This window comes from Falco biarmicus, chromosome 18 (genome assembly GCF_023638135.1).
Source record: "Falco biarmicus isolate bFalBia1 chromosome 18, bFalBia1.pri, whole genome shotgun sequence".
NCBI classification, from domain to species: Eukaryota; Metazoa; Chordata; class Aves; order Falconiformes; family Falconidae; genus Falco; species Falco biarmicus.
Window position 1 is genome coordinate 1,609,512 of NC_079305.1, and position 25,699 is coordinate 1,635,210.

At 54.9% G+C, this 25,699-nt stretch overlaps 1 protein-coding gene across 1 annotated transcript; it reads left to right on the top strand.

Moving 5' to 3' along the window:
- On the top strand, window positions 1-25,699 carry SNRNP200 (small nuclear ribonucleoprotein U5 subunit 200). Its single transcript, XM_056363031.1, is given in 54 exon segments — window positions 1-179; window positions 812-975; window positions 1,407-1,578; window positions 1,816-2,008; window positions 2,282-2,337; window positions 2,949-3,047; window positions 3,357-3,509; window positions 3,984-4,083; window positions 4,271-4,407; window positions 6,099-6,182; window positions 6,407-6,580; window positions 11,335-11,367; window positions 11,369-11,473; window positions 11,618-11,782; window positions 12,135-12,260; window positions 12,262-12,294; window positions 12,296-12,307; window positions 12,575-12,768; window positions 13,417-13,540; window positions 13,934-14,002; window positions 14,004-14,096; window positions 14,273-14,383; window positions 14,960-15,025; window positions 15,027-15,092; window positions 15,475-15,663; window positions 16,210-16,407; window positions 16,892-17,044; window positions 17,143-17,223; window positions 17,510-17,593; window positions 18,324-18,430; window positions 18,617-18,735; window positions 19,002-19,173; window positions 19,307-19,497; window positions 19,717-19,890; window positions 20,508-20,668; window positions 20,928-21,155; window positions 21,472-21,636; window positions 21,638-21,664; window positions 21,749-21,927; window positions 22,118-22,199; window positions 22,201-22,270; window positions 22,564-22,675; window positions 22,860-22,959; window positions 23,165-23,198; window positions 23,201-23,353; window positions 23,488-23,652; window positions 23,901-24,022; window positions 24,155-24,298; window positions 24,394-24,570; window positions 24,657-24,822; window positions 24,902-24,984; window positions 25,083-25,175; window positions 25,280-25,309; window positions 25,311-25,699. Coding segments are annotated over 54 exon segments (6,447 nt in total). The 5' UTR covers window positions 1-134; the 3' UTR covers window positions 25,425-25,699.

Below are 25,699 nucleotides of genomic sequence, written 5' to 3' on the forward strand. Positions count from 1 at the left end.
GAAGCCCTTCCGGGTTGCGGGGCCGGCATCCGCTTCCGCTTCGCCCCGGAAGTTCTGGCTGCGGCCTGGTCCTGTGGGCGGTTGCGGCCTGATTCGGTGCACGGCGGCGGCGCGGCCTCCAGCCCGGCGGTGCTATGGCGGACGTGACCGCGCGGAGCCTGCAGTACGAGTACAAGGCGGTGAGTGCGGCCCTGCGGGCTGCTGGGCCTGCCCGGCGCCGTGCCGGCCTTCCCCGGGGCTCTCCTCGCTGCCCACCCCCACTCGGTGCCGTTAACTCAGGGGGTTGCCTCAGACCCGCTGCCGGGCCCGTGGCGGCCCTTGTCCTCCCCGCGCAGGCGGCCTGCCTGAGGAGAGCTCGGTGTAACGGCCATTTACCGGGGCTGGGCGGCTACTCTCAGAACTGAAACCTTCTTTCAAGCTTTTTTCCGGATTTTTTTCCCCCTTAAACTGAGAGTTTCCGGCCATCGACCGGTAACAGAGCAGCCGGGTGAGGAGCAGGCCGGTTCTCTTGGCGGAAACAAGCCTTAAGATCAGGCTGGGTGGCTTAGGCCCAGCTTAAAGTCTAAACCTGTGCCTGATGGGGGGGTGGGTGGGTTTAAAATAACACCCCGGTTAGTTAAAATGCAAATGAGTTGTGTCTGGAGCACAGTGGAGCGTGCTGTGTGGAAATGCAGTGGATGTGTGCGGTGCTCCGCCGGCCTGCCGTGGTTTGCCGTGGGTCCGGGATGGGGCTGACCCCCCTCAGCCCCATGGCGGGAGCTGCGATTGCCCCTCCTCGGCCCCCGCCAGCCCCTCTTCTTCCTTCTCCCAGAACTCCAACCTCGTTCTCCAAGCTGACCGCTCGCTGATCGACCGCACCCGGCGGGATGAGCCGACGGGAGAGGTTCTGTCCTTGGTGGGCAAACTGGAGGGGACCCGCATGGGGGACAAGGCCCAGAGAACCAAACCCCAGATGCAAGAGGAAAGACGAGCAAAGTGAGTGTGAGCTCAGGGCGGGGGTGGGAGGCGGGGTGCGGAGCACTGGCTGGAAAGTATTTGTGTGCAAAACACTCTGGGTAATTAATTTTTCATTCCTTTCTTTGAATAATGCGGCCTTGATTTGGTTTAGTGCTGTCACCGGGGTAGAATTCAATGGTGTTGGGAATACTTTTTAGTGGAAAACGTTTCGGTGGCATGAGCATAGGGCTACAGACCAAAACACCACCGAGCTGGAAGGTGTGGGGATGTTTTTTTCTTCATTGAGAGTCACTTACCCCGCAAAAATAAACTAGAATTGCAATCAAAAATTAAAATCGATCTTTTTTTCGCCTTTATTTTTCAAATTAAAGAGCCTAGCTGTGCTTGTGGGAGCAGGGCTGTGCTGGGGCGCTGACCCCAGGCACTCTGCTCCCCCCACCTCTTCCCAGGCGGAGGAAGCGTGATGAAGACAGGCACGACATCAACAAGATGAAGGGTTACACCCTGCTCTCCGAGGGTATCGATGAGATGGTGGGCATCATCTACAAACCCAAAACCAAGGAGACCCGTGAGACCTACGAGGTGTTGCTGAGCTTCATCCAGGCGGCCCTTGGGGACCAGGTGAGGATGGGGACGCCTCAGGATGGGACAGCACAAAGCCTGTGGATCTTTTAATCTTTCCCTGTAATCCTGCGGGATGGCTTCGCTTCCTCGGTGCTGCCTGTTGGGCTCAGGGATGTTGCAGTGGTGCCTTGGTTGTGGGGGTGGGCTCTGTGAGGGTCCAGAAACGGGGGAACCGACAGTACACCCTTCACGTGACAAATTTCTTCTCCGTGCTACGCGTAATTCTTCCTGCAGCCGCGTGACATCCTCTGCGGAGCCGCTGACGAGGTGCTGGCGGTGCTGAAGAACGAGAAGCTGCGCGATAAGGAGAGGCGGAAGGAGATCGATCTGCTGCTGGGACAGACGGATGATACCCGCTACCACGTGCTGGTGAACCTGGGGAAGAAGATCACAGATTATGGTGGAGACAAAGAAATCCAGAACATGGGTATGAGAAGGCGTTGGTGTGGGCTGCGGTGGCAGGGACGGGGCTGGCAGAAAGTTGGGTTCCCGGTGCCAAACCCAACCTTGCTCTGGGGTAGTGTTTGCACAGAGAAGCCAGAAAAATGTTTGGACGGTTTTCAAGCCCCCACCCCCCGCCCCAGACCACGTTCTTTTCATCTTTTCCCATGCGCAGAGGTGTGGGTGGGCCTGCGGATCTGTGAACCCTGCATGTGGTGCCCAGATTTTCGGATGAATTTAACTGTCTTCTTCCTTGCAGATGACAATATTGATGAGACATACGGGGTGAATGTGCAGTTCGAGTCCGACGAGGAGGTAGGAGATGAAGAGCTGCAGGAGGCAGCGGAGCCTCTGCCCTGTCCCCTTGCTCCCAGCCGTTCCACTGGGATCGCGATTGCCCCGTTTCACTCGCGTTGGGGAGCGGGGTGTCGGCTTGGGCTGGGATGTCTCTGCCAGGAAAGGGGAAGCCAGATTATTTTGGATACTGCTTCCTGGCCTGGGGAGGATTTGTTGATTATCCTGCTAATCCAAGGCTTATCGTGAGTCAGTGGGATGGAAAACAGATGGTGATATTTAGATCTCGTGGGGAAACTTGACAGATCGGGAGGAAGAGAGAAATTCAGATGCGCTGGCTGGAGGTGTTTCATAGAAACACTCCCCAGGATTGTTTTTTGGAAGAGGCTGAGAGAACACTAAGAGAGACAAACACGAGATTAGCGGAGGAGGCGCTGGCAAAACCTCTGTAGAAAACAGAAGTAATCTTATCGCGTGGTCCTTGACCTGGGCGACAGCGTGATGTTCCTGTTAAAAGCACGAGGCAGGCTTTTTCCCCTCAGGAATAAATTGCCAGGTTATTCATTTCTGTCAAGGAAAAGCTGCTCTTTGATGTCAGCACAAGGCGGTTACCGGAACTCTCCTTTCCACAGGAAGGCGATGAGGACATTTACGGCGAAGTGCGTGACGAGGCGTCCGATGATGACATGGAGGGAGATGAAGCCGTGGTCCGTTGCACCCTCTCGGCCAACGTGAGTCACCCAGCGACACCCGAAGCGTGGCTTGGGGGCGTCTGGAGGAGGGTCGGGGGTCCTGTTGGTCTGTGGGTGGAGTTAAGGTCGTTTGTGGGGGGAAGAAAGAGCCTTGAAGCTGTTGTCTGATGGGGGCCGAAAGGAACGGTAAGAAATTTAACGGGTCTGGCAGCGGCACAGTGGTATCTGCTGGTTCTCTGCTCCTCTGCCAGGGCAGAGAGAGGCCCCAAACGCTCGGTCCGCAGCACAAATGTCGCGTGCCTGCTTTTCTCCCGCAGGGAGATAACATTTTTGTGGGATTTTCTTAAGCTTGTGGCGTCGGGTGAGCTGATGAGTTCAAAGAAGAAGGATCTGCATCCTCGAGACATCGATGCTTTCTGGCTCCAGCGACAGCTGAGCCGCTTCTACGACGATGCCATTGTTTCCCAGAAGAAAGCTGATGAAGTGCTGGAGATCCTGAAGGTCGGTGGGCAGCTGATCCGCAGGGCTGTGGCCGTCTTGGAATACTTCTCTGTATTCCTGGGGGACAGGAATTTGCCCTGACAACTCGTTACCTGTGATTTTTTTCAAATGAAACATGATTGCGGATGTGCCGTGTTTGCCGGCACGACGGATAAGTGCAGGACTAGGTCGGGGCTGGGCTTAACCCCCCGAAATCTTCTAAGGGGAAGGTGATTGTGGTTTTGTCAGCGTTTGCTGGGAGGTGGTTGTAAGTCGGGTCTGTTTCCCTGCCAGTTTTGGTGCTGGTGTGTGTGACCCCCCTGGGGAAGAAGGGGGTCAGAGCCGATGGGATGTTTCCCTGCAGTCTGGTGGGGTACCTGGCCTCGCCTGTAGCTGCTGTTCAGCTCCTCTGGGGTTCAGTTCTGCACAAAGCAGGGGTTCTCGTTGTGTGGGGCGCGGAGGTAACCGGTCATTCCTTGTTTCTTCTCCTCCCAGACTGCAAGCGATGACCGGGAATGCGAGAACCAGCTTGTTCTGCTCCTGGGCTTTAACACCTTCGACTTCATTAAAGTCCTGCGACAGCACCGGATGATGAGTGAGTGGCGTTTGCTTCAGCTGTCCCACCTTGTTGTTTCCCTGCTGTTCTGACCTGATTCTAGCACGACCTGGGGCTTTTTAACCGCCGTCAGCGTGGCTTTGGGAAGCTTGGGGACCTTGTATTGCTCCCTTCTTTCACTTCAGCCCTTAACCCTGCCTGCCATCCCCTAATTTTCTTTCCTCAGTCCTCTACTGCACTTTGCTGGCCAGTGCACAGAGTGAAGCTGAAAAAGAAAGGATCATGGGGAAGATGGAAGCGGATCCCGAGCTGTCCAAGTTCCTCTATCAGCTGCATGAGACGGAGAAGGAGGATCTCATCCGGGTAAGGCCAGAGGGAACCTCAGGCGGGTGAGGGGAGGGATTGTGGGATCCTTGCCGCCGTCTGTGGTCGTCGTTGGGCTGTGTGTTTCGTTTGTTCTTGGTGAGAGAGGAGCCTGCTGACTCAGCTGGCAGCTGGAAACCAGAGGAAACGTTGCTTAGGGTGATGGCTGAGGCTCGGCTGAGAGGGCGATATGTTTACCACTTCTTATTTTTCAAATCACTCAGATGTCTGCATTTCCAGGTTTGGTACGTTAGGGTCTCTGGATCAGATGGCCCTAGCTGGTAAATCTGAGGGATCTTATAAAGGGAAAGAAACGAAGGAAAATCATCAACCTGTCTAGATGGGTAAAAAAATATGCATGTGTATATATATATTTATTTATTGCCATTATGATAGCCATCTCATAATATCAGATTAATTCAGATAAAAATGAAGCTTATTCCTTGACAGCAAACTGTTGCTGCTTTACGTCCAATGTGGTGGACAATTTGTGCCCAGAAATGTTTTTGCTGGGCCAAGGGATCATTCTGAAGTAGGACCTCTTTTATCTATTTGACTTGAGTGATACGAATGTCATCCACTTGCGGCACTACAAATCCATTGTGGGGCTCTAGTAAGACTCTTAATCTTTTTTTTTTTTTAAATTTCTAACGTACTGATGAAGGAAAAGAGAAGGGGAAAGGGAAGTGGAAGAGAAAGGGGAGGAGGAAAGGGAAGGGGAAGGGTTTTGAATACTTCCCTATATACCTTCTGCTTTCTATTTGGCAAGGTTTTCATCTGATGTGAGTAAACTATTCCATTGATTTTGCTGACTTTTAATGAGATAAGGACAGAACGTTGTAATTGATTAATGGCATACGAGGCAGAGCTTACATCCTTGTTTTTCTTCTGTATACAGACAGAATGTGTGTTTGATTCCTGAACGCCACTATATGAAACTGTACCTCTCTGCCTTGCTGTTTCTGGATCAGGCTCTGATCTCTGTTACCCTGATACACAGTGAACGGGGTTAAGTTGGTGTGGGAAAGGTGTCAAATGTGACAAAACAAATGTCAGCATCTGCAAGTTTCCCGTTTTTACGCTGGTGTTAACTGGCTTGTAGCAGCGCTGGTTCACCTCTGGGCCCCCTTGATGAGAGGCCCGCTGCAATAAAACACCCTGGTCACCTCTGAGCACCACCTAATTACCTGGGCTTGGAATTGTGACGCTCCACGGGTTTATTGGCACGTAGGATTAGCTCTGCTTGGCCTTTGGATGATAGCAGTTCCGTGATCATTTGAGGATTGCTTTTTGGGGGGGAATTAATACCATATTGCTGCTTTGTTGCTAGAAAAAACCCTGGTTATGTTGACGTGAGGGGCCAGTTTGGTGTCTCTGTGTTTGTGGAGCGCGGCTGGCCTGTGGCAGGTTGGGTGTTTGCAGGTTTGTGTGTCTTCACTCCCTGTTTCCTTTCATCTGCGCTCCTGGAAGGCGAGTTTACATCCCGGCCTTGGGGGACACTGGTTTCTGCTGCCAAAAATTATTGGCTCTGGTTATGTGAATGCCTGTGCCTGAAAATAATCGTGGTGCGTGGCACTCTGGTTGCGTGGACGCGCTGGGTGCGAAGCTGTGCGTGGCAGGAGAGCGCTGGCAGTCCACGGAGGAGGCTCAGCACCTCTTCCCCAGGCCTGAATTCTCATCTCTTTGTGCAGGAGGAACGGTCTCGCCGGGAGCGTGTTCGTCAGTCCCGGATGGATACTGACTTGGAGACCATGGATCTGGACCAAGGAGGAGAGGTAAAACTCTTTGAAAAAGTCATCTGTGCCCAGCGCTTCTGAGAGGCAGCCTCAGTCAGTGCAGAAAGAGCAGCTGAGGTGGCGTGGGCAGGAAGATACCAAGGATAAGCCCCTGATGTGGCACTTGCCAGCGGGATGCAGTTGCTTTCCCTCTGGTCCCAGGCTGAAAATGGCAGGAGAGGGTGGTTGCCTAACCCTTGCCCCTTTCCCGTTGCTGTTCCCAGGCACTGGCTCCCCGGCAGGTGCTGGACTTGGAGGATCTGGTGTTTGCCCAAGGTAGTCACTTCATGGCCAACAAACGATGCCAGCTCCCCGATGGCTCCTTCCGCAGGCAGCGCAAGGGCTACGAGGAGGTGCACGTGCCTGCCCTGAAGCCAAAGCCTTTTGGCTCCGAAGAGGTAGGTGACCTGCTCCGTTCCCCTTTATTTAGTGCCAGGTGTGTTGGGCGATGAGAAGGCTGAGGTCATCTGTCTGGATTTCTGTAAGGCCTTTGACACTCTCCCCCCGCCGTCCTTCTCCGTAGCTTGCGAGGAGAAGGATTTGGTGGGTGGGCTCTTCGGCGGATGAGGAATTGGCTGGGTGGTCGCATCCAGAGGGTGGCGGTCAACGGTTGAGCTGGCGCAGTGAGGAGTGGGGTCCCTCGGGGGTCTGTACTGGGACCAGTGCTGTTTAATTTATTGAGCAGTGACACAGTGGGATGGAGCGCACCCTCGGCAGGTGTGGAGGTGACAGCTGGGGGGATGGGGTGCTGGTCAGAGGGAGCTGGGCGAGCTGAAACGGGCTCACGTGAACCTCAGGAGGTCCAGCAAGGCCAAGCGCAAGGTCCTGCGCGTGGGTCGGGGCCAGCCCCGGTGTCGGTACCGGCTGGGGGAGGGAGGGATTGAGAGCAGCCCTGCCGAGAAGGGCTTGGGGTGTCGGTGGGTGAGAAGCTGGACGCGAGCTGGCAGTGAGCGCTTACAGCCCAGAAAGCCAACCGAATCCTGGGCTGCACCCCCAACAGCGCGGCCAGGTCAGGGGAGGGGGTTCTGCCCCTCTGCTCCGCTCCGGTGAGACACCCCCCCCTCCCCCGCAGTGCTGCGTCCAGCTCTGGGCTCCTCAGGTCCTTCCCGTCCCTCTGGGAGGACACAGACCTGTTGGAGCAGGTCTGGAGGAGCCCACCGGAACGATCGGAGGGCTGGAGCAGCTCTCCCGTGAGGAAAGGCCGAGAGCTGGGGTTGTTCCAGCCTGGAGAAGAGAAGGTGCTGGGGGGACCTTAGAGCGGCCGTTTGGTACCGAGGGGGGGCTCGTGGGAAAGGTGGGGACAGACTTTTAATAGGGCTTGTTGTGATAGGACAAGGGGGGAATGATTTTAAACTAAAAGAGAATGGATTCAGGCTGGGTGGGAGGGAAAACTATTTTGCGGTGAGGGTGTGTCGCGACAGAGGGAAGACACAGTCGCTCAATACAACTGATCAGCAGACTTCGTTTATTGTCCCTTACAGTCACCTTTTATGCCTTGTTATAATTAGCTCATACATATTACAAAAGTTAAGCTCATTATTGGTTAGTTGCCTAAATACCAAGCCCGCCCCTAGTTTCTCTTCTGTAGTTATCTCTTCCCACCTGCAACATTCTTTTCCCACCGAAATCTTCCTGTTATTGTGTAACAAGGACAGCCAAAGACAGTGTATTTTTGCTTTCCTTCAGATAAGCTGAGAGCGATGTGCATTTTTGTCCAGCCAGCTGGACTATGTCTATGTGACCCTTTTCAGCTAGCCAGTTATCCACAATTCCCCCGTTTTTATTTTTGGCGACATAGGCTCGGTTGACCATTTTCAATAACAGCGTTTTAACACAGGAAAATACACAGCCAACTTATAAAATCTCAGTTCAGAAGTATAATTCCAGAAATACTTGAAAAATAAAGTTAGCTTGAAGCTTTAATTTAGATGCTCTTTCTGTTCCAGTGATACAAAAAGTTTAAAAAATTCAAAGGTAATTTTAAAGTTCTGAACGTGGACTAATGCAAGCTCAAAACCCGAAAAGAAACCAAACGGATGTTTGACTAGGAATATTTGCAAATATTTTAGTGGAAAATCCCTGACCATTAACAATTTTCTGTCCAAATAACAACTGCCCTTATGCAACCAACCAAGTCCATACATTTTCTGAAGAATACCTCATTGATGTCAAAGAATTAACAAGGGGGGAAAATTAGTTCTAAGCTATATACATTCATAAGGGGATTTTTCAATAGTTACGTACAGATTTACACACTAAGCCATAATGGCTTGTAGGTGATACACAAAAGAAGAGTACGTTGCTTATCTGTCTGAATGTCTATGCTAAATTTGACAACTGTGCCACAAGCCAAGCCTACATGGGTGCTGTGTGTTATGCACGTTCCTTAACAAACAGAAGCATAATAGACAAATTCCCAAGATCTAGTCCCCAACCTAATTATATTTTGTAGCCAATTAAGGAAAATAACACAAATGTGCATATCTACATGTGCACACACCTTTTAGTTCAGAACCGATCTGTGATAAAAGGCCTTAGCCTTATGGCATCATCGAATCTTAACGAGTACAGTAATTAAAAATGCAGTCTTACTGTGATTTATGCTGACATTCCCCCAAATGCTACACGTGAGTATTTCTCACTCAACTGCCTCAAGTTAAAATAGTAGTATTTGTTAATATGTATTAAAAAATCATTAATTCTCTACAATAGCAGTTGACTTCCATAACACTATGTAAGCAAAAGAGGCTTAAGATGGGTTTTCTGAATACTAACAATTTATTTTAGACTGTCTAAACTCAGGTCTTGAAAGATTTCACTCTGCCAGACATAGAAACACTGTTGCACTCCAGTTGTGATATCCCTTTTCCCAAGTTGTCACATGCACATCTCGCTCAAGCAACGTTATTGTTAAAGTTTCTCTCTGCTACGTAAAAGCATATTGCACTTGTAGATATAAAAGACAGCACCCTTACTTAGATTATTACCTTATTACCTCATAACTCTTAGTAAACCTTGTATCTCTGATTTCATCACTTCAAAAATTCACCAGAAGGAGATAAAACCACAGCATCAGACTAAATTACACCTTAACTGCTGATTCAAATAAAGGCATTCTCTTCAGATATGCCTAATGCTTACAAATAATTTTGGCTGGTTTTGATCAAATAACTATTATTACAATAATGATCAAACTAATAATCCCGTTTGCAAAATGCCTTTAAGCCAGCCTCCTAGTCCCAACCAATTTCCACATTCAGAATACAGCATAAATACAGAATACAGAATAAATTATTTCCATCAAAGCAAAAAGGCTTCTCTTTAAGCACAGAGATGTTTGCTAGTTCAAGGCAGAAACCCAATTCTTGTAGGGGGACATCTGAAGCACTTTTTTTGGTGGGTTTGTAATCAATTCTGTATTTTTCCTTGAGAAGCTTAAGCTGTTCCTCTTGTTTCAGGAGTGTTTCCAACTCTGATTTGTCGAATAGGTCCGTATTTCCCAAACATACCATACATTTCCTCCGCTGTGATTTTATACGGCAGGTTCCGAATATAAAGGATCCGATGGATCTCTGGGGGCAGCTGGATGTCAGCTCGCTTGGCCGCTTGCATCGCCACGGCGCCGATCGGAGGGGGGGGGGGGGGTGCCGCCTTGGAGAGAAACCGCAGGCCGGGACGGGGCCTGCCGGGCCGCGCGCCGCCGCCGCGGGGGGTCCCGGATGCTATCCCATACGCTAATAACCCGGGTAATGCCTTTTTACAATCTATGTCCCGAACGCTCCGCTTTTCTAAAAAGCATATGAGCGAATCGTACGTCGCTTGTCTCTCCGTACCGTCGTCAGCGCTGTTGCAGCCTTTGCGAGACTTCGGCGTCGCGTGGCCGGCGGGGACCCTCTGTAGGTGCTCCCGGGCGCGGGGACTGTGCCCTTCCGCCTCCTGCGCTGCTTTCAGGACCGGTACCCGAATCTCCGTCGAACCGTGGCTCGCAGGTTCAGCCCTCTCTAGGGTCCCTGTTCGGGCACCATTTGTCGCGACAGAGGGAAGACGCAGTCACTCAATATGAGTGATCAGCAGACTTTGTTTATTGTCCCTTACAGTCACCTTTTATGCCTTGTTATAATTAGCTCATACATGTTACAAAAGTTAAGCTCATTATTGGTTAGTTGCCTAAATACCAAGCCCGCCCCTAGTTTCTCTTCTGTAGTTATCTCTTCCCACCTGCAACATTCTTTTCCCACCGAAATTCTTCCTGTTATTGTGTAACAAGGACAGCCAAAGACGGTGTATTTTTGCTTTCCTTCAGATAAGCTGAGAGCGACGTGCATTTTTGTCCAGCCAGCTGGACTATGTCTATGTGACCCTTTTTCAGCTAGCCAGTTATCCACAAGGGTGGCAAAACGCTGGCACCAGAGAGGTGGTGGATGCCCCATCCCTGGAAACCTTCAAGGCCAGGTTGGCTGGGGCTCAGAGCAGCCTGATCTCATCCCAGGTGCCCCAGCTCATCGCGGGTGCGTGGGACTAGGTGGCCTTTAAAGGTCCTTTCCAACCCCAATCCATTCTGTGACTCTCTGAGTCATTGCTGATTATCGTGACAGATACTTCCTGGTACTCAACAGGCTTTGCCGTGTCTGTGATTTCTTGAGGAACCGTTATTTTAAGCGAAGAGTTCCCAGTTTGTAGCTTCTCGCTGCTGGCGTGCGCGTGCTGTGCTGCTGGTTTCTGTCTGGGGCTGCCCGGTCCCGTTTAGCTGCTTTGCTCAGCCCCTCCGCTCCGGTTTGGTTCCGATGTGTGGTGTGGGCGGGAGAGCCGGCTGATCCGTGGTGTGTCTTGTGATAAATCGCCTCTTTTGATCGGTGCTGGTGTGGTCTGTCCTGTCCCGTTGTGGGAACATGGCGGGGGGGGGGTGGGGGGGGTGAGGATTTGCTTTTCTGATGGTGTAACTTGTACTCGTTGGAGTGCGCAGGCTAACGAGCTCATTTGATCTCTTCCTAACCTGCTCCACAATCCCGGGGTGTGGAGCTTCTCCTCAGGCCATCTGGAGACAGCATGACCCTGCTTCTCCCCAGGGAGCATCTCTGAGGTCTCACATATGCGCCACAGCCCGTGTGGGTACTGAAACAAAGGCGCTGAGCTTGATATTTTCCCTTTTCAGCAATTGGTTTCTGTGGAAAAGCTGCCCAAATACCGCCCAGGCTGGATTTGAGGGGTTTAAAACGCTGAACCGGATTCAGAGCAAGCTCTACCGCGCCGCGCTGGAGTCGGATGAGAACTTGCTCCTGTGTGCTCCCACGGTAAGGATCCGGCTCTTTGGGCTCTGTGTGATGGGGAATCCCGAAGGATGATCTGTTTGGGTGGAAAAGGCTGGCCACCGCGGGGTGATTCTTCACCCCAGCGAAGCCGTGAATTTGACGGGGCTGGTTCTGCTTGCATTCCAGGGTGCTGGCAAGACGAACGTGGCGCTGATGTGCATGTTGCGAGAAATAGGGAAGCACATTAATATCGACGGGACCATCAACGTGGACGATTTCAAGATTATCTACATCGCACCCATGAGGTCCTTGGTGCAGGAGATGGTGGGCAGCTTTGGAAGGTGAGGAGAGGTTTGGTCTTGGCCCTGCTTGGACCGTAGGTTGGGGAAGATGAGCTTTGTGGCGGTGGCTTCTTCATGTTGCGTCGACAGAACGATAAAAGCTGTGGCAGAAGCTTGTCAGGAGAGAGTAGTTTGGGTTGCGTCTTGAATCTCTCCTCGCGTAGCCTGCGTTTGCTAGGCTCCAGGTGTGGGTCAGTGCAGGCTTTGGCTGGCTGGGCTACAAAATCCACCGTCTTTCTCCCAGTTCTGTAGTGGGATGAGTATGAAAGGGTCTGTGAGCATCTCAGGGCTGCGCTGCTTGGACGCCGCCCCCTGGGGAAGGCACGTTTATCCGGCTTAAGCGCCTGTTGGCTTCCTCCTAGCGCCTGGCGACGTACGGCATCAACGTGGCCGAGCTGACGGGGGATCACCAGCTGTGCAAGGAGGAAATCAGCGCGACCCAGATCATCGTCTGCACCCCGGAGAAGTGGGACATCATCACCCGCAAGGGGAGGAGAACGCACTTACACCCAGCTGGTGCGGGCTGGTCATCCTGGTGAGCGGCGCCGGTGCCTGCAGAGCCCTGGCACCCAGGAAGGGGGTGACGATGGGCGCTGTGTCTTCCAGGCGTGGCGGTTCCAGAACGGTGTGGTAGCGCTTGAAGGGGTCTCTGGCGCTCGGTTGTGGAGAAACTCTGGCTTTGAGCTGTGGGATGGGCGTGCTTCGGTCCACGCAAGCGGGTTTGCTAAGAAAGTCAACCCAATACGGGTAAATAGAGCCAGTTTGGAGCGGGGATAACTTTGCTCCCGTTTCCTCTCGTCAGGATGAGATACACCTCCTGCATGATGACCGAGGGCCCGTCCTGGAGTCCTTGGTAGCCAGAGCCATCCGCAACATCGAGATGACTCAAGAGGACGTGAGGCTTGTTGGTTTGAGTGCCACCCTCCCCAACTATGAGGATGTGGCGACGTTCCTGAGAGTGGACCCGGCCAAAGGCTTGTTCTATTTTGATAACAGGTACCGTGGAAAGCCAGGAGAGATATTTTTTTTTTTATTATTATTATTATTTTTTTTTACCATCAGGTGATGGGTAGCTACTGGGAGCTGGGAAAGACGGGGCCTCCTGGGGCAGGCAGTTGAGTGTTTCATCTGTGGGAGGGTGCCAGGGTCTCAGGGGGCCTCCAGCCAGCTCCACGTGCATTTATTTGCTCGTGGATGTGCCCCATAAATGCACAGTCAGGACTAGAGCCGTTCAATACAGCCTGAGCATGTGCTAGGGTTCCTGTGGTGTTGTACTTGCAAGAAGATGCTTTCAAGAAGGCAGATAAAACTCTGCTGTACCTGTGTGCTGCAGAAGCTGTTTGAGGGAAGCTTAAAATAGGATTATGGTAGTTCCTGAAACACCATTTTTGCTCCCTGAGGCGTGTGCGGTAGCAAATGTCCAGGCAACGGGAGTCCCTTGCTGTATAACCAGGCAGAACCGGAGCCATCAGATCTCCGAGGAAGCTGAGGCACAAAGGAAATGTGTGGAACTTGGCGGCAAAAAATCCAGGCTGCCTTTTGACAGGACCTTTTGTATCAGGGTTTCTCTATTCTTCTCCTCTTTTATGGACTTGGGTTTGGTTTTTTTGTTTTTTTTGTTGTTTTTTTTTTTTAACTCACCAGCTTCCGACCGGTGCCCCTGGAGCAGACCTATGTGGGTATTACAGAGAAGAAAGCAATCAAACGCTTCCAGATAATGAATGAGATCGTTTATGAGAAGATTATGGAGCATGCTGGAAAGAATCAGGTTGGATACTTTTATCGCTCCTGACACACTTCACTGTGGTTCTTGGGCTGGTGCTGCTGAGGCTGTTGGGAGTTGCTGTCGCTGCAGAAACACCGCAGCGGAGAACGGGGCAGGTTTGGGTGGTTGATGGCAGCCGGGAGAGGAAGGAATACGGGTTTTCTCTCCGTGCCAGCTCTCTGATTAACGTATGACGTGTCCTGTTAGGCTGAGGGGGGTTGTTGGGATGCTGCCCTTCGACAGCAGGAGCTCTGTGCGTGGTTCACAGGGCACCTGGGCTAATTCTAGATCTCTTCTCACCCCGAACACCAGGAGCAGGTTGGGTCAGGGATCTCTTCCAGCTGCGGCCGTAGCGATTCCTCTCTCGGCAGCGGGTACCGTCTGCTTGTTTAACAGGTGCTGGTGTTCGTTCACTCCAGGAAGGAGACCGGGAAGACGGCCCGGGCCATCAGGGACATGTGCCTGGGAGAAAGACACCCTGGGTCTTTTCCTGCGGGAGGGCTCAGCCTCCACCGAGGTGCTGAGGACCGAAGCTGAGCAGGTGCAAGGTAACTGCCTGGCCAGGGCTGTTTGGCACAGCGACGGCAGGAGCGCAGATACGAAGGTGCCACCAGTTCGGTGCAGTTTCCCAGCCTTTCCTCGAGGATACGCCGCTACCTTCTGTCGCTTGCTTTTCCTCCCTGGTGTTACTTGGCTGGGGTAGAAAACCTAGAGCTGGTTGTGTTTCTGCTGCAGAACCTGGAGCTGAAGGATCTTCTTCCTTACGGCTTCGCCATTCACCACGCCGGGATGACGCGAGTGGATCGGACGCTGGTGGAGGATCTGTTTGCTGACAAGCACATTCAGGTGAGCCTCATGTCCCAGGAGTTCCACGTTTCTTTGGAGGGAGGTACTTTGCAAGAAACGCTTGAGCCGTGTTTTCCCGTAGCCTTTTGGGCAAAATCAAGAGGATCAAGCATAGCCAACCCCCATCCCACTCTTCTTCAGGCACCAGCTTCAGCAGGCAGTCTTGATTTTTGCATGAAGAATAGGAACTAAAGGCACTTGACCAGCAGTGGGGAGGGCAAGAACTTCTCCCGTAGGCCTAGCTGTGTGTTTAAAGCGAGAGGTCTGCCCCGGAGAAAACTGTCTCCTCTGCAGTTGCTACTTTGGCAAAACCTCATCCAGGCAATTTCCTGGCTGCGTTATAAAGGGAAAGCAAAGGATTTTCTCAGGTCATGCAGTGAGCTGGGAAATCTGGGCAGAGATCCTGCTGTTTATCTGACCTTCCTCTGCTGAGCTGTCAAGACAGTCACAGTTCTCCATCTTTGGCCCTTTTGTGTGTGTCTTTAATGTCAGGGCCAGCATTTTAGATTTATTTATTTTTTTTCCCCCCTAGGAAGAGGCTTCTGCCTGGTTTTGATCGTTGTTTTGCTCCTGCAGGTGCTGGTGTCCACAGCCACGCTGGCCTGGGGTGTGAACCTCCCTGCTCACACCGTCATCATCAAGGGGGACGCAGGTGTACAGCCCTGAGAAAGGGCGCTGGACCGAGCTGGGTGCTCTGGACATCCTGCAGGTAAAGTTCTGGTGACAAAGGTGCTGCCGGCAGCCGGGGCAGGATTTTTCCTTTCCCGCTGAGGCACGGCTGGGACGTACTTTGGTCCTTTTCTCAGTGCAGTCACTCCCTGTTCTCTCCTGCCAGACTGTCTCAGCTGTTCTGAGATCAGCCCCTGCTGCGAGGGCAGAGGAAAAGCAGTTCAGCAGGTGGAGAGGACAAAGGGTTCCTCTCCCAGTGTCTTGATCAGACACATCCGAGAGATTTCCTTGTGCCTCCTGCCAGCCAGAAGTAAGAGCGGACTGAGCAATCTGGCAGGAAAGCCCCAGGACACGGCAGCAAGGAGAAACCGCCAAACTAAAAGCTTTTTATGTTTTACTGACCTCAACTTCTCGTTTCTTAGATGCTGGGGCGTGCCGGAAGGCCTCAGTACGACACCAAAGGAGAGGGGATCCTCATCACATCCCACGGCGAGCTGCAGTACTACCTGTCCCTGCTCAACCAGCAGCTCCCCATTGAAAGTCAGATGGTGTCGAAGCTCCCAGACATGCTGAATGCGGAGACTGTGCTCGGCAATGTCCAGAACGCCAAGGCGAGTGCCAGTCTTCGCTTTCCCCGGGGACCTGTGCCCTTTGTTGCACCCAGAGAGCTGGTGGCATTTGCAGGGGGCAGAGAGCGATCAGTGTTGCTGTTACTGCATGGGAGCAAAAAAATTTGCAGCTTTTGGTGCCTGGGGAGTAAATTTTTAAGGGATCTGGAAGGGCAGCCACGAGAACCACCAGCCTGTCAGGCTGGCTGGTGTGTCAGGCAAGTGGGTAGGTGCTTCTGGAATTCAGAGCAGAGTTGTCCACGCGAAGAAGGGCGCTGGGGAAAAAAAAATCTGTGTGTGGAGGGTGAGTTTTTTGTTTTTAATTCCTTAATATTTTTCTGGTACTGGAGAAGAGCTGTGTATGGCACTGCTCAGCTTCCAAGCCCTGGTTTAATGATGACCCGTCAGGATGCAGCTGGGGCTCAGCCTGCCGTGTCCTGCGCTGGTGCTGGGAGCGCCGGGCTCAGAGCCAGAGCGTTGCCCTCGCTCGCCGAGAGGCGTGTTAGGTAGTTAGTTGGCTCTTGGGGCCAAACGTCGGTGTTTCCTCAGGATGCGGTGAATTGGCTGGGCTATACCTACCTGTATATCCGGATGCTGCGCTCCCCCACGCTCTACGGGATATCCCACGACGATCTGAAGGGGGATCCGCTGCTGGACCAGCGCCGCCTGGATCTGGTTCACACTGCAGCCCTCATGTTGGACAAGAACAACCTGGTGAAGTACGACAAGAAGACGGGGAACTTTCAGGTGAGGCAGGACCCAGGAAAGGTGCTGTGACCGAGCAGGGCTGGATGGGAGCATCCTCTGGCCGAGGGAAGGGATCTCGCTGATTAAATACGGACCCCAGGGAGCGCTGTGTCGTTCAGACCTGCTGTGGTGCACCTCTGTGATTCCAGGGAGCTGGGTGCTGGCCTGGAGAGTGCGGGTGTAAACCCTGACCCTCCGTCTGTCACTGTGGTGTGTTTGCTGCCGTCTCCTAAGCCGGTGCACGTTCCCGTTGCGTTTTCGTTGCCTCAGAGGCTCTGGGATGAGAAAGGGAGGGAACCTGTCCTGTGTGGAATTGTGGAGCAGCTTTTCCAAGTGATTTGTAGCCTGAGAGTTTGTGCTTAGCTTGTCCGGAGGCGTCTGCCCTGCTGCAGCCAAGTTCCTCTTCCGTGTCTTCCGTCTGTGCCGTGAACAGACGTCACGGTGTCTTTCTGCCGCTTCACTCTGGCCGTTGTCCTTGTGGCAGGTGACAGAGCTGGGCCGCATCGCCAGCCACTACTACATCACCAACGAGACGATGCAAACTTACAACCAGCTCCTGAAACCCACCCTGAGCGAAATCGAGCTGTTCCGCGTCTTCTCGCTGTCCTCAGAGTTCAGGAACATCACCGTGAGGGAGGTACGGAGCCCCTGTCCCGAGTGAGGCAGCCCTGAGGCATGGCTGGTGGTGCTGCAGGGGAAGGTGCGGAGCATCTCTCCTGCCTTGGTTTTCTGCAGGAGGAGAAGCTCGAGCTTCAGAAATTGCTGGAGCGAGTTCCCATCCCGGTGAAGGAGAGCATAGAGGAGCCCAGTGCCAAGGTGAGCCCCCCGCTGCCCCCTCACCGTAAGGGAGCAGTGATCCTTGGGAAGGAGCTGGCACGCTAAATGTGTGTGTCCGTGTCCCCCCCCAGCCTGATTTCTGTTCTCTTCCCTCTGGGAAGTCCTGGGTTGTCTCAGAGATGCTCGGAGAGCTGCAGGTGCTGTTGCTGCAGCCTCGGGCAAGCAATCCCCAGGGATCACTTAGATCCTGCCACGTGCCCAAGCCCGCCCGGATCACGTGCTGGTGCAGAGGGCACTGAGATCCATTCTGTTCTGCTTCCTCCAGATCAACGTGCTCCTCCAGGCCTTCATCTCCCAGCTGAAGCTGGAAGGGTTTGCTCTCATGGCAGACATGGTGTACGTCACGCAGGTGAGTGAGGAAACGCAGCTGGAGCATCTCTGTTCCCTGCAGTCCGGCCAGATCTCAGCCTCAGCCAACTGTTTGCACTTTGGGAATTTAGTCTGGGGTCATAAACGGCTTTGGCGATAACTAGAGGTGGAGTAACGGCTGTCAGGACGGAAATTATATCTTGATTGAAGTCTCTTAAGTTGTAATCAGAATAATTCAGCGCTAGAGGACTACAGCGTAGCCGCCTTCTGCTGCCACAAAGGCCAAATTCCCAAGGCTGGGCATCAAGTAACTGCTCCACTTGTAGGTGGTTGGGATGAAAGACCTTTAAGTATAACCGAAAACTTAAAAGAGGGCTTGTAAGAAAGGTGGGGACAGACTTTTTGCCGGCGTTTGTAGTGATAGGGCAAGGGGGAACGGTTTTAAACTGACTTGGTAGACTTGGGTTGGGTGGAAGGGGAAATTTATTTACGATGAGGTGGCGAGACGTGGGAACAGGTCGCCCAGAGAAGCCATGGATTGAAATCCCAGGTGTCTGAAGTCCGCTTGGATATGGCTCGGAGCAACCTGATCGAGTGAAAGATGGCCCTGCCCGTGGCAGGAGGGGCAGACTAGCTGACGTTTAAAAAAGTCCCTTCCAACCCAAAACATTTTATTGCCGTATTAACTGGGCAGGGAAATGGGTTGCAAAGAGGGAAGAGTGAAATGGAACGATGGCAGCCGAGCTCTGAGCTGCTCTCTGTTCCCCCAGTCCGCCGGGCGGCTGATGCGTGCCATCTTCGAGATCGTCCTGAACCGTGGCTGGGCACAGCTCACTGATAAGACCCTCAACCTCTGCAAGATGATTGACAAACGGATGTAAGTGAGATCTCGGAGATATTTTCTGATTCTGCATCAGCCTGCCTGGGTCTGCAGCGGGGGCTCGTGCCTGCCGGGTTGGGAAGGAGCTGCCGCGTCGCTCTTCGGCAGCGTGGGGAAACTCGTGCTCTGAAGGCTTTTCCTCTCTTGTTTCTTTCCCCTGTGTCACCCGTGCTGTCCTCGCAGGTGGCAGTCCATGTGCCCTTTGCGCCAGTTCAAGAAGCTGCCTGAAGAAGTGGTGAAGAAAATCGAGAAGAAGAATTTCCCCTTTGAACGGCTCTACGACTTAAACCATAACGAAATAGGTACGGAACCACGGGCAAGCGCGGCAGGGGGAGGTGTCGGCCTCTTTATTCTCCTCTGCCGTGTTTTAACTCGGAGACTGGGGGACTTGTTGGTTGAAGGAGCTGAACTGGTGAGGGTTTTGGTACAGCCTGGTGGTAGGGCAGAGACTTTTCCCTGGCACCTTCCAGCTGCCTGGATTGCCGATCCTGAATTCCGTTCCGTTCGGGAGCTGGAGTTGGTCACCCTGTTGTCCGTCTGTCCTGATGGCAGCAACTTTCTGTCACAGGGGAGCTGATCCGGATGCCCAAGATGGGCAAGACAATCCACAAATACGTTCACCTGTTTCCAAAGCTGGAGCTCTCGGTCCACCTGCAGCCCATTACCCGCTCCACCCTGAAAGTAGAGCTCACCATCGCTCCCGACTTCCAGTGGGATGAAAAGGTGAGCCGTGCAGCTGGGTGTCACCAGGCTAAAAAAATATGGTGCTGGGGGGGTGGGGGATTGCTGTGGGAGGGCTGGTGGGAGCTCCCGGAGGGCTGGAAAAGGGGGGATCTGGACCTCAGTACAAAGGTAACCGCTGCCCTTGCTTAGGTACAACGGTTCATCCGAAGCTTTCTGGATCCTGGTGGAGGATGTGGACAGCGAAGTGATCCTGCACCACGAGTACTTTCTGCTGAAAGCCAAGTACGCGCAGGACGAGCACCTCGTCACCTTCTTCGTGCCCGTGTTCGAGCCGCTGCCCCCGCAGTACTTCATCCGGGTGGTCTCTGACCGCTGGCTCTGTAAGTCTCGTTCTGCCAGGAGCACCTCGGTGACACGGCAGCGGGTCCCCTGGGGTCTGAGGGGGTCGTTCAGGCCCCTCTCTTAGCGCTGTGCTGTGGGAAAGGCTCCTGAGATCCAAGCGGCGGCAGGGCTGGGGGTTCTGCTGGCGGAGGGAGCTCGGGGATGAAGCCACCGGAGTACTGCCAGAGGTGAAAATGTTTTTCCCTGTGTCTGGACAGCCTGTGAGACCCAGCTGCCCGTTTCCTTCCGCCACCTGATTCTCCCTGAGAAGTACCCTCCTCCGACCGAGCTGCTGGATCTGCAGCCGCTGCCCGTGTCAGCTCTGCGAAACAGCGCCTTCGAGAGCCTCTACCAGGACAAGTTCCCTTTCTTCAACCCTATCCAGACCCAGGGTGAGTATTGCCTCTGCTCTCCTCCTCCCAGCTGCCTCTCGGTGAGCCTCGACCCTTTTCGTATTCACAGTCCCGTAGCCTTGGTTTTGTGGGGTTTATTCACGTGATGCCAGGAACTTCTGTCCCAAATGGTGTATCCCCGCTCCCTTCCTGAGCCTCTTAGAGGTCTGAAGGCTTCAAATCTTGCTCCGTGGCCCAGAGTATCTTTGATAGATTCCTCAAGTACCTCAGGCAGCAGCAGGTTTGCTCCTGGAAGCTGCGGCTGTGCCGACAGCGTGGCTCAGATTCCCAGAGCCAGCTGGCCCCAAATTTCTCCACCTGGGCTGCTGGTAGGGCTGGAGTAGGCGCGAGGTAGCCCACGCTGCCCTGTCCGTGTTTCTCTGCCTGGGCTTAGCCAGAGTGGGGAATTCACACCGAAAAGCCACTGTGACAGATTTCAGCCTGTTTTTCCCAGCGGATTCTCGGCTGGAACTCTTACACAGCCTTTTCCGTAGCTCCTTCTTGCGCGGGCTGGGTGTGGGCTGTGTTTTTCCCTGCCTGTTTCTGGAGCTGCGATAGAAACCCGTGGAGATCCTGCTATAACCCGCTCTCTCCTGCCTTGTCCGTCTGTCCCCCAGTGTTTAACACCGTTTATAACAGCGACGACAACGTCTTTGTGGGTGCCCCCACGGGAAGCGGAAAGACCATTTGCGCTGAATTTGCCATCCTGAGGATGTTGCTCCAGAACTCGGAGGGACGCTGCGTGTACATCACTCCCATGGAGGCCCTGGCAGAGCAGGTAAGCCCGGCATCCCGCGGGAAACCAGAGCCTTACCCCCAACTTAGATTTGCTTTTTTAGCCCTCGTTTCCCTTTCCTCACCCCTTCTTTGCCGGCACATCCCTCAGGATGACTCCAGAGTCTTTTGATTAATTGTGGTGTCTCTGAGGGAGCAGAGAGACACTGTCCCCACCGCCGACCTGCTGGTGTTAAGGGCACGTGGTGGGATTTGTTCTACCAGGAGGCTCTAACAACAGCATCCCTTGTATTTTTTGGTAGGTCTTCTTGGACTGGTACGAAAAGTTCCAGGAGCGTCTCAATAAGAAGGTGGTTTTGCTGACGGGGGAGACCAGCACCGACCTGAAGCTGCTGGGCAAAGGGAACATCATCATCAGCACCCCGGAGAAATGGGATATCCTCTCGCGACGCTGGAAACAACGCAAGAACGTCCAGAACGTCAACCTCTTCATCGTGGATGAAGTGCATCTCATCGGGGGTGAAAATGGGGTGCGTCTGGGAGGGAAGGAGGGGCGCGTTTGAGTGGGGCCGCGTCGTCGCGTTGGTCTCTGTGGCTGAGCCGTTGGGGGGGGGGGGTGGTTGCTTCCGCCTCGTATCTGGTTTGAGGTCAGCTTTTCCTGCTGGGAGTTTCCCCGAGCTGCAGGATGGGTTGGGATTAGGAGGGCTGTATCCTTGGGGAAGCTCAGGAGTGGGATGCCCTGGGGACTGCTCTGGGCCAGAGCTCAGCCTGGAGGGGTGGCCGCGGTGTGGCCAGCTCGGCGTTCCCCTCCCGTTCCTGCTACAACCTGCCCTCTCCCACCCGCAGCCGGTGCTGGAGGTCATCTGCTCCCGCATGCGCTACATCTCCTCCCAAATCGAGCGCCCCATCCGCATCGTGGCCCTCAGCTCATCCCTGTCCAACGCCAAGGACGTGGCCCACTGGCTTGGCTGCAGCGCCACTTCCACCTTCAACTTCCACCCCAACGTCCGCCCCCGTGCCCCTGGAGCTGCACATCCAGGTAGGCTTTGGGCAACCTCATCTCCTGCCCCTTCTGCTGCATCTGCCGCCGCCGGTGTCACTGCCTGCTCCTTGTCCCCTGCAGGGCTTCAACATCAGCCACACGCAGACTCGCCTGCTCTCCATGGCCAAGCCCGTCTACCACGCCATCATGAAACACTCGCCCAAAAAGCCGGTCATCGTCTTCGTCCCCTCCCGCAAGCAGACGCGCCTGACTGCCATCAACATCCTCACCACGTGCGCTTCCGACGTCCAGAGGCAAAGGTACCAGCGTGGGGGGGCCCTGTCCCTCCTCCAACCAAGGCAGGGACGGGTGTTTGGGGTTCTTTCTCTGGGCTGAGGGACAACTAGCGATGGGGAAAATGGTCTTGGGGAGGTGTCACTCGGTGTCACCAGGGAGAGGGACAGGCTTGCTGGGCTTGGCAGCGGGCTCTTGACTCCCTGTCTCCGGCAGGTTCCTGCACTGCGCCGAGAAGGATCTGGTACCCTACCTGGACAAGCTGAATGACAACACTCTGAAGGAGACGCTGGTGAACGGGGGTGGGCTACCTGCACGAGGGGCTGACGGCCATGGAACGGCGAGTGGTGGAGCAGCTTTTCAGCTCCGGTGAGCGGGGGGTGCGGTGGGGGACGCGCCACTTCTTGGCATTTCAACCCTTTTTCCCAGAGCTTGGCAGCGCCCGCAGGCTTTGGGCTGGTGCTGACAGTCACTCGTGTCACTTCTCTGCCTCCCGGGTCCAAAAAAGCTGCGGTCTTGAACTTTACCACCTTTCCTGGGCTTCCCCGTATCCCGAGGCCCGTCTGCCGGTGCGCAGAGCCCCCACATCTTTGCACCCCCGGTTCCTGCAGCCCCGGGGTGCTCTGCCCACGGGCTGACTGCTCTCCTCGCCCGCCTTGCAGGTGCGGTTCAGGTGATGGTGGGCCTCCCGCAGCCTCTGCTGGGGGTAATGAACATCGCCGCTCACCTGGTGATCATCATGGACACGCAGTACTACAACGGCAAGATCCACGCGTGAGTGTGTTGCGCCATGGGCAAGGCCAGGGTTTCCCTCGGCGTCCATCCTGCGCTGAGCACGAAGGGAACGAGGCCCTCATCCCGAAGGGCTTCATCCCTGGCCGGGCGGAGGCTGGGAATCGCCGGGGAACGGGTGGTAGCTTTCCGTGGAGCTTCGTTAACTCTTCTCTCCGCGTCCCAGGTACGTGGATTACCCCATCTATGACGTGCTGCAGATGGTGGGCCACGCTAATCGCCCGCTGCAGGACGACGAGGGCCGTTGTGTCATCATGTGCCAGGGGGTCCAAGAAGGTGGGTGAGGAGTGGGGCGCCATTTCTGGCCTATGACTATCTCGTCTCCTGCCTGGGGGCGTGGATTTCTTCTCCCAGCTTTGGGCAGGCTGCTGTAGAACGCTCACTCGGAGCCCTGCTGCCTGCGAGGTGCTCCAGGATTTTGGAAATGCTGGGGTTTATTTACCCCTTCCCTCTGCTCCTGCCCCCCTGTAGGATTTCTTCAAGAAATTCCTCTACGAGCCCCTGCCGTGGAGTCGCACTTGGATCACTGCATGCACGATCACTTCAACGCCGAGATTGTCACCAAGACCATCGAAAACAAGCAGGACGCTGTGGATTACCTCACCTGGACGTTCCTCTATCGCAGGATGACGCAGAATCCCAACTACTACAACCTGCAAGGTGAGCAGAGGGGTCTGTGCCGGGGCTCGGTAGGACATCGGGGACCCCACCTGCCGCGCTCCACGCTCGCAAGAGCGGCTTTTCTCCCTGCTGAGGCGTTTCTGAGCCCCACCGCAACGCCACTGTACCCGCAGGCGTGTCCCACAGGCACCTCTCGGATCACCTCTCCGAGCTGGTGGAGCAAACCCTCAGCGACCTGGAGCAGTCCAAGTGTATCAGCATCGAGGATGAGATGGACGTGGCTCCTCTGAACCTGGGGATGATCGCTGCCTACTACTACATCAACTACACCACCATCGGTAAGGGCCGCGTGCCGGCCGGGTACCGCGCACGAGCGCTCGCCGGTGCTCCTGCTCTCTGTCCCCTCTCTGCGTCGCTCCCCGTGCCACGGGCGATGGGGAGAAGGATGCTGTGCGCACGGTGGGGCGCGTAAAACGCTCTCCTTCAGCGTGAGGCGGCGCGTTGTCTGCCTGAAGGCATCGCTTGTACCGCGGGGTTCGGCGCTGTCTGGTTTGCCCTGACCCCGTACCTCTGCGCCTTCCCCCAGAGCTCTTCAGCATGTCCCTCAACGCCAAGACCAAGGTGCGAGGGCTGATTGAAATCATCTCCAACGCTGCCGAGTACGAGAACATCCCCATCAGGCACCACGAGGACAACTTGCTGCGGCAGGTGAGCGGCAGCGCGGCAGCCGGAGGGGACAGATGGGGGTTCCTGCGGTGGGGGGAGGGAGGAAGAAAGCCGGACCTGGTTTTGGCTCTCTGGAGTTAACGCGCTGCTGGGTTTTATCGTTTCTCCCTGTAGCTGGCCCAAAAAGTCCCCCACAAGCTGACCAACCCCAAATTCAACGACCCCCACGTCAAGACCAACCTGCTGCTGCAGGCTCACTTGTCGCGCATGCAGCTGAGCGCCGAGCTGCAGTCAGACACCGAGGAAATCCTCAGCAAGGTACGAGGGGGCGGCTGGGCATGTGTCCCCCCCCCCGCCTTGTGTCGTTGCGTTGTGTTCCTGCCCTCTGACCTGTCCCCATCCCTCGCATCCAGGCGATCCGGTTGATCCAGGCCTGCGTGGACGTCCTGTCCAGCAACGGGTGGCTCAGCCCCGCGCTGGCCGCCATGGAGCTGGCGCAGATGGTGACGCAGGCCATGTGGTCCAAGGATTCCTACCTCAAGCAGCTGCCTCACTTCACCTCCGAGCACATCAAGCGCTGCACCGACAAGGTAAAGCGCGGGGCGAGCGCTGGTGGTTCTGCCCTTGCCCGAGCCCCCCCGGTTAAGGGCAGGGGCTGAAATCTTCCTTCTCCCAGGGGGTGGAGAGCGTCTTCGACATCATGGAGATGGAGGATGAGGACCGCAACGCCCTGCTGCAGCTCTCGGATGCCCAGATCGCCGACGTCGCCCGCTTTTGTAACCGTTACCCCAACATCGAGCTCTCCTACGAGGTGGTGGAGAAGGAGAGCATCCGCAGGTGAGGTGGGGGAAGGGGGTGGCGCAGCCCCCTCGGTACAGAGGGGGGCCGTCCTGACCCTCCCTCTCGGTTCTGTCGCCGCAGCGGGGGGGCCGGTGGTGGTGCTGGTGCAGCTGGAGCGTGAAGAGGAGGTCACCGGGCCTGTCATCGCTCCCCTTTTCCCGCAGGTAGGTGCCAAAACCTGGTGAAAAGGAGGGGGGTGGGGGGATTGCCCCCCCTTCCCCGATGTTGCCCCCCAGCCCGTTAACTCTGCTCCCTCCGGCAGAAACGCGAGGAGGGCTGGTGGGTGGTGATCGGCGACTCCAAATCCAACAGCCTCATCTCCATCAAGCGGTTGACGCTGCAGCAGAAAGCCAAGGTGAGCGGGGACGGGGGATGGGGACGGGGGGCGGCCGGCACCCCCCCGGACGCGGTTCGGACGTGCCGGTTCTCCCCCGACGCCGGTTTTTCCTTGCCGCGTAGGTGAAGCTGGATTTCGTAGCCCCGGCTACGGGGGACGCACAACTACACGTTGTATTTCATGAGCGACGCCTACATGGGCTGCGACCAGGAGTACAAATTCAGCGTGGACGTCAAGGAGGCGGAAAGCGACAGCGACTCCGACTAACGGGGGGGGGAAGGGGGGGCTGCGCCGCTTCCCGAGGGGCCGTGGATCCCGTTGAGGATCCCACCGCAGCAGCTCAACCACCCAACCCCCGCCGCCGCAGCGCTCGTCTCTCCTCCCTTTGCGTGGCTTCTGTGTCTTCCCCTTCATTATGTTGTTTTTTGTAGGTTTTTTGTTTGGTTTTTGTTTTTTTTTTTTAAAGTATTGATGCATTGTACAGTGTTTTTTAGACCGGAGTTGCGCACGGAAGCGTGACCGGAATAAATCCCAGAACCCAA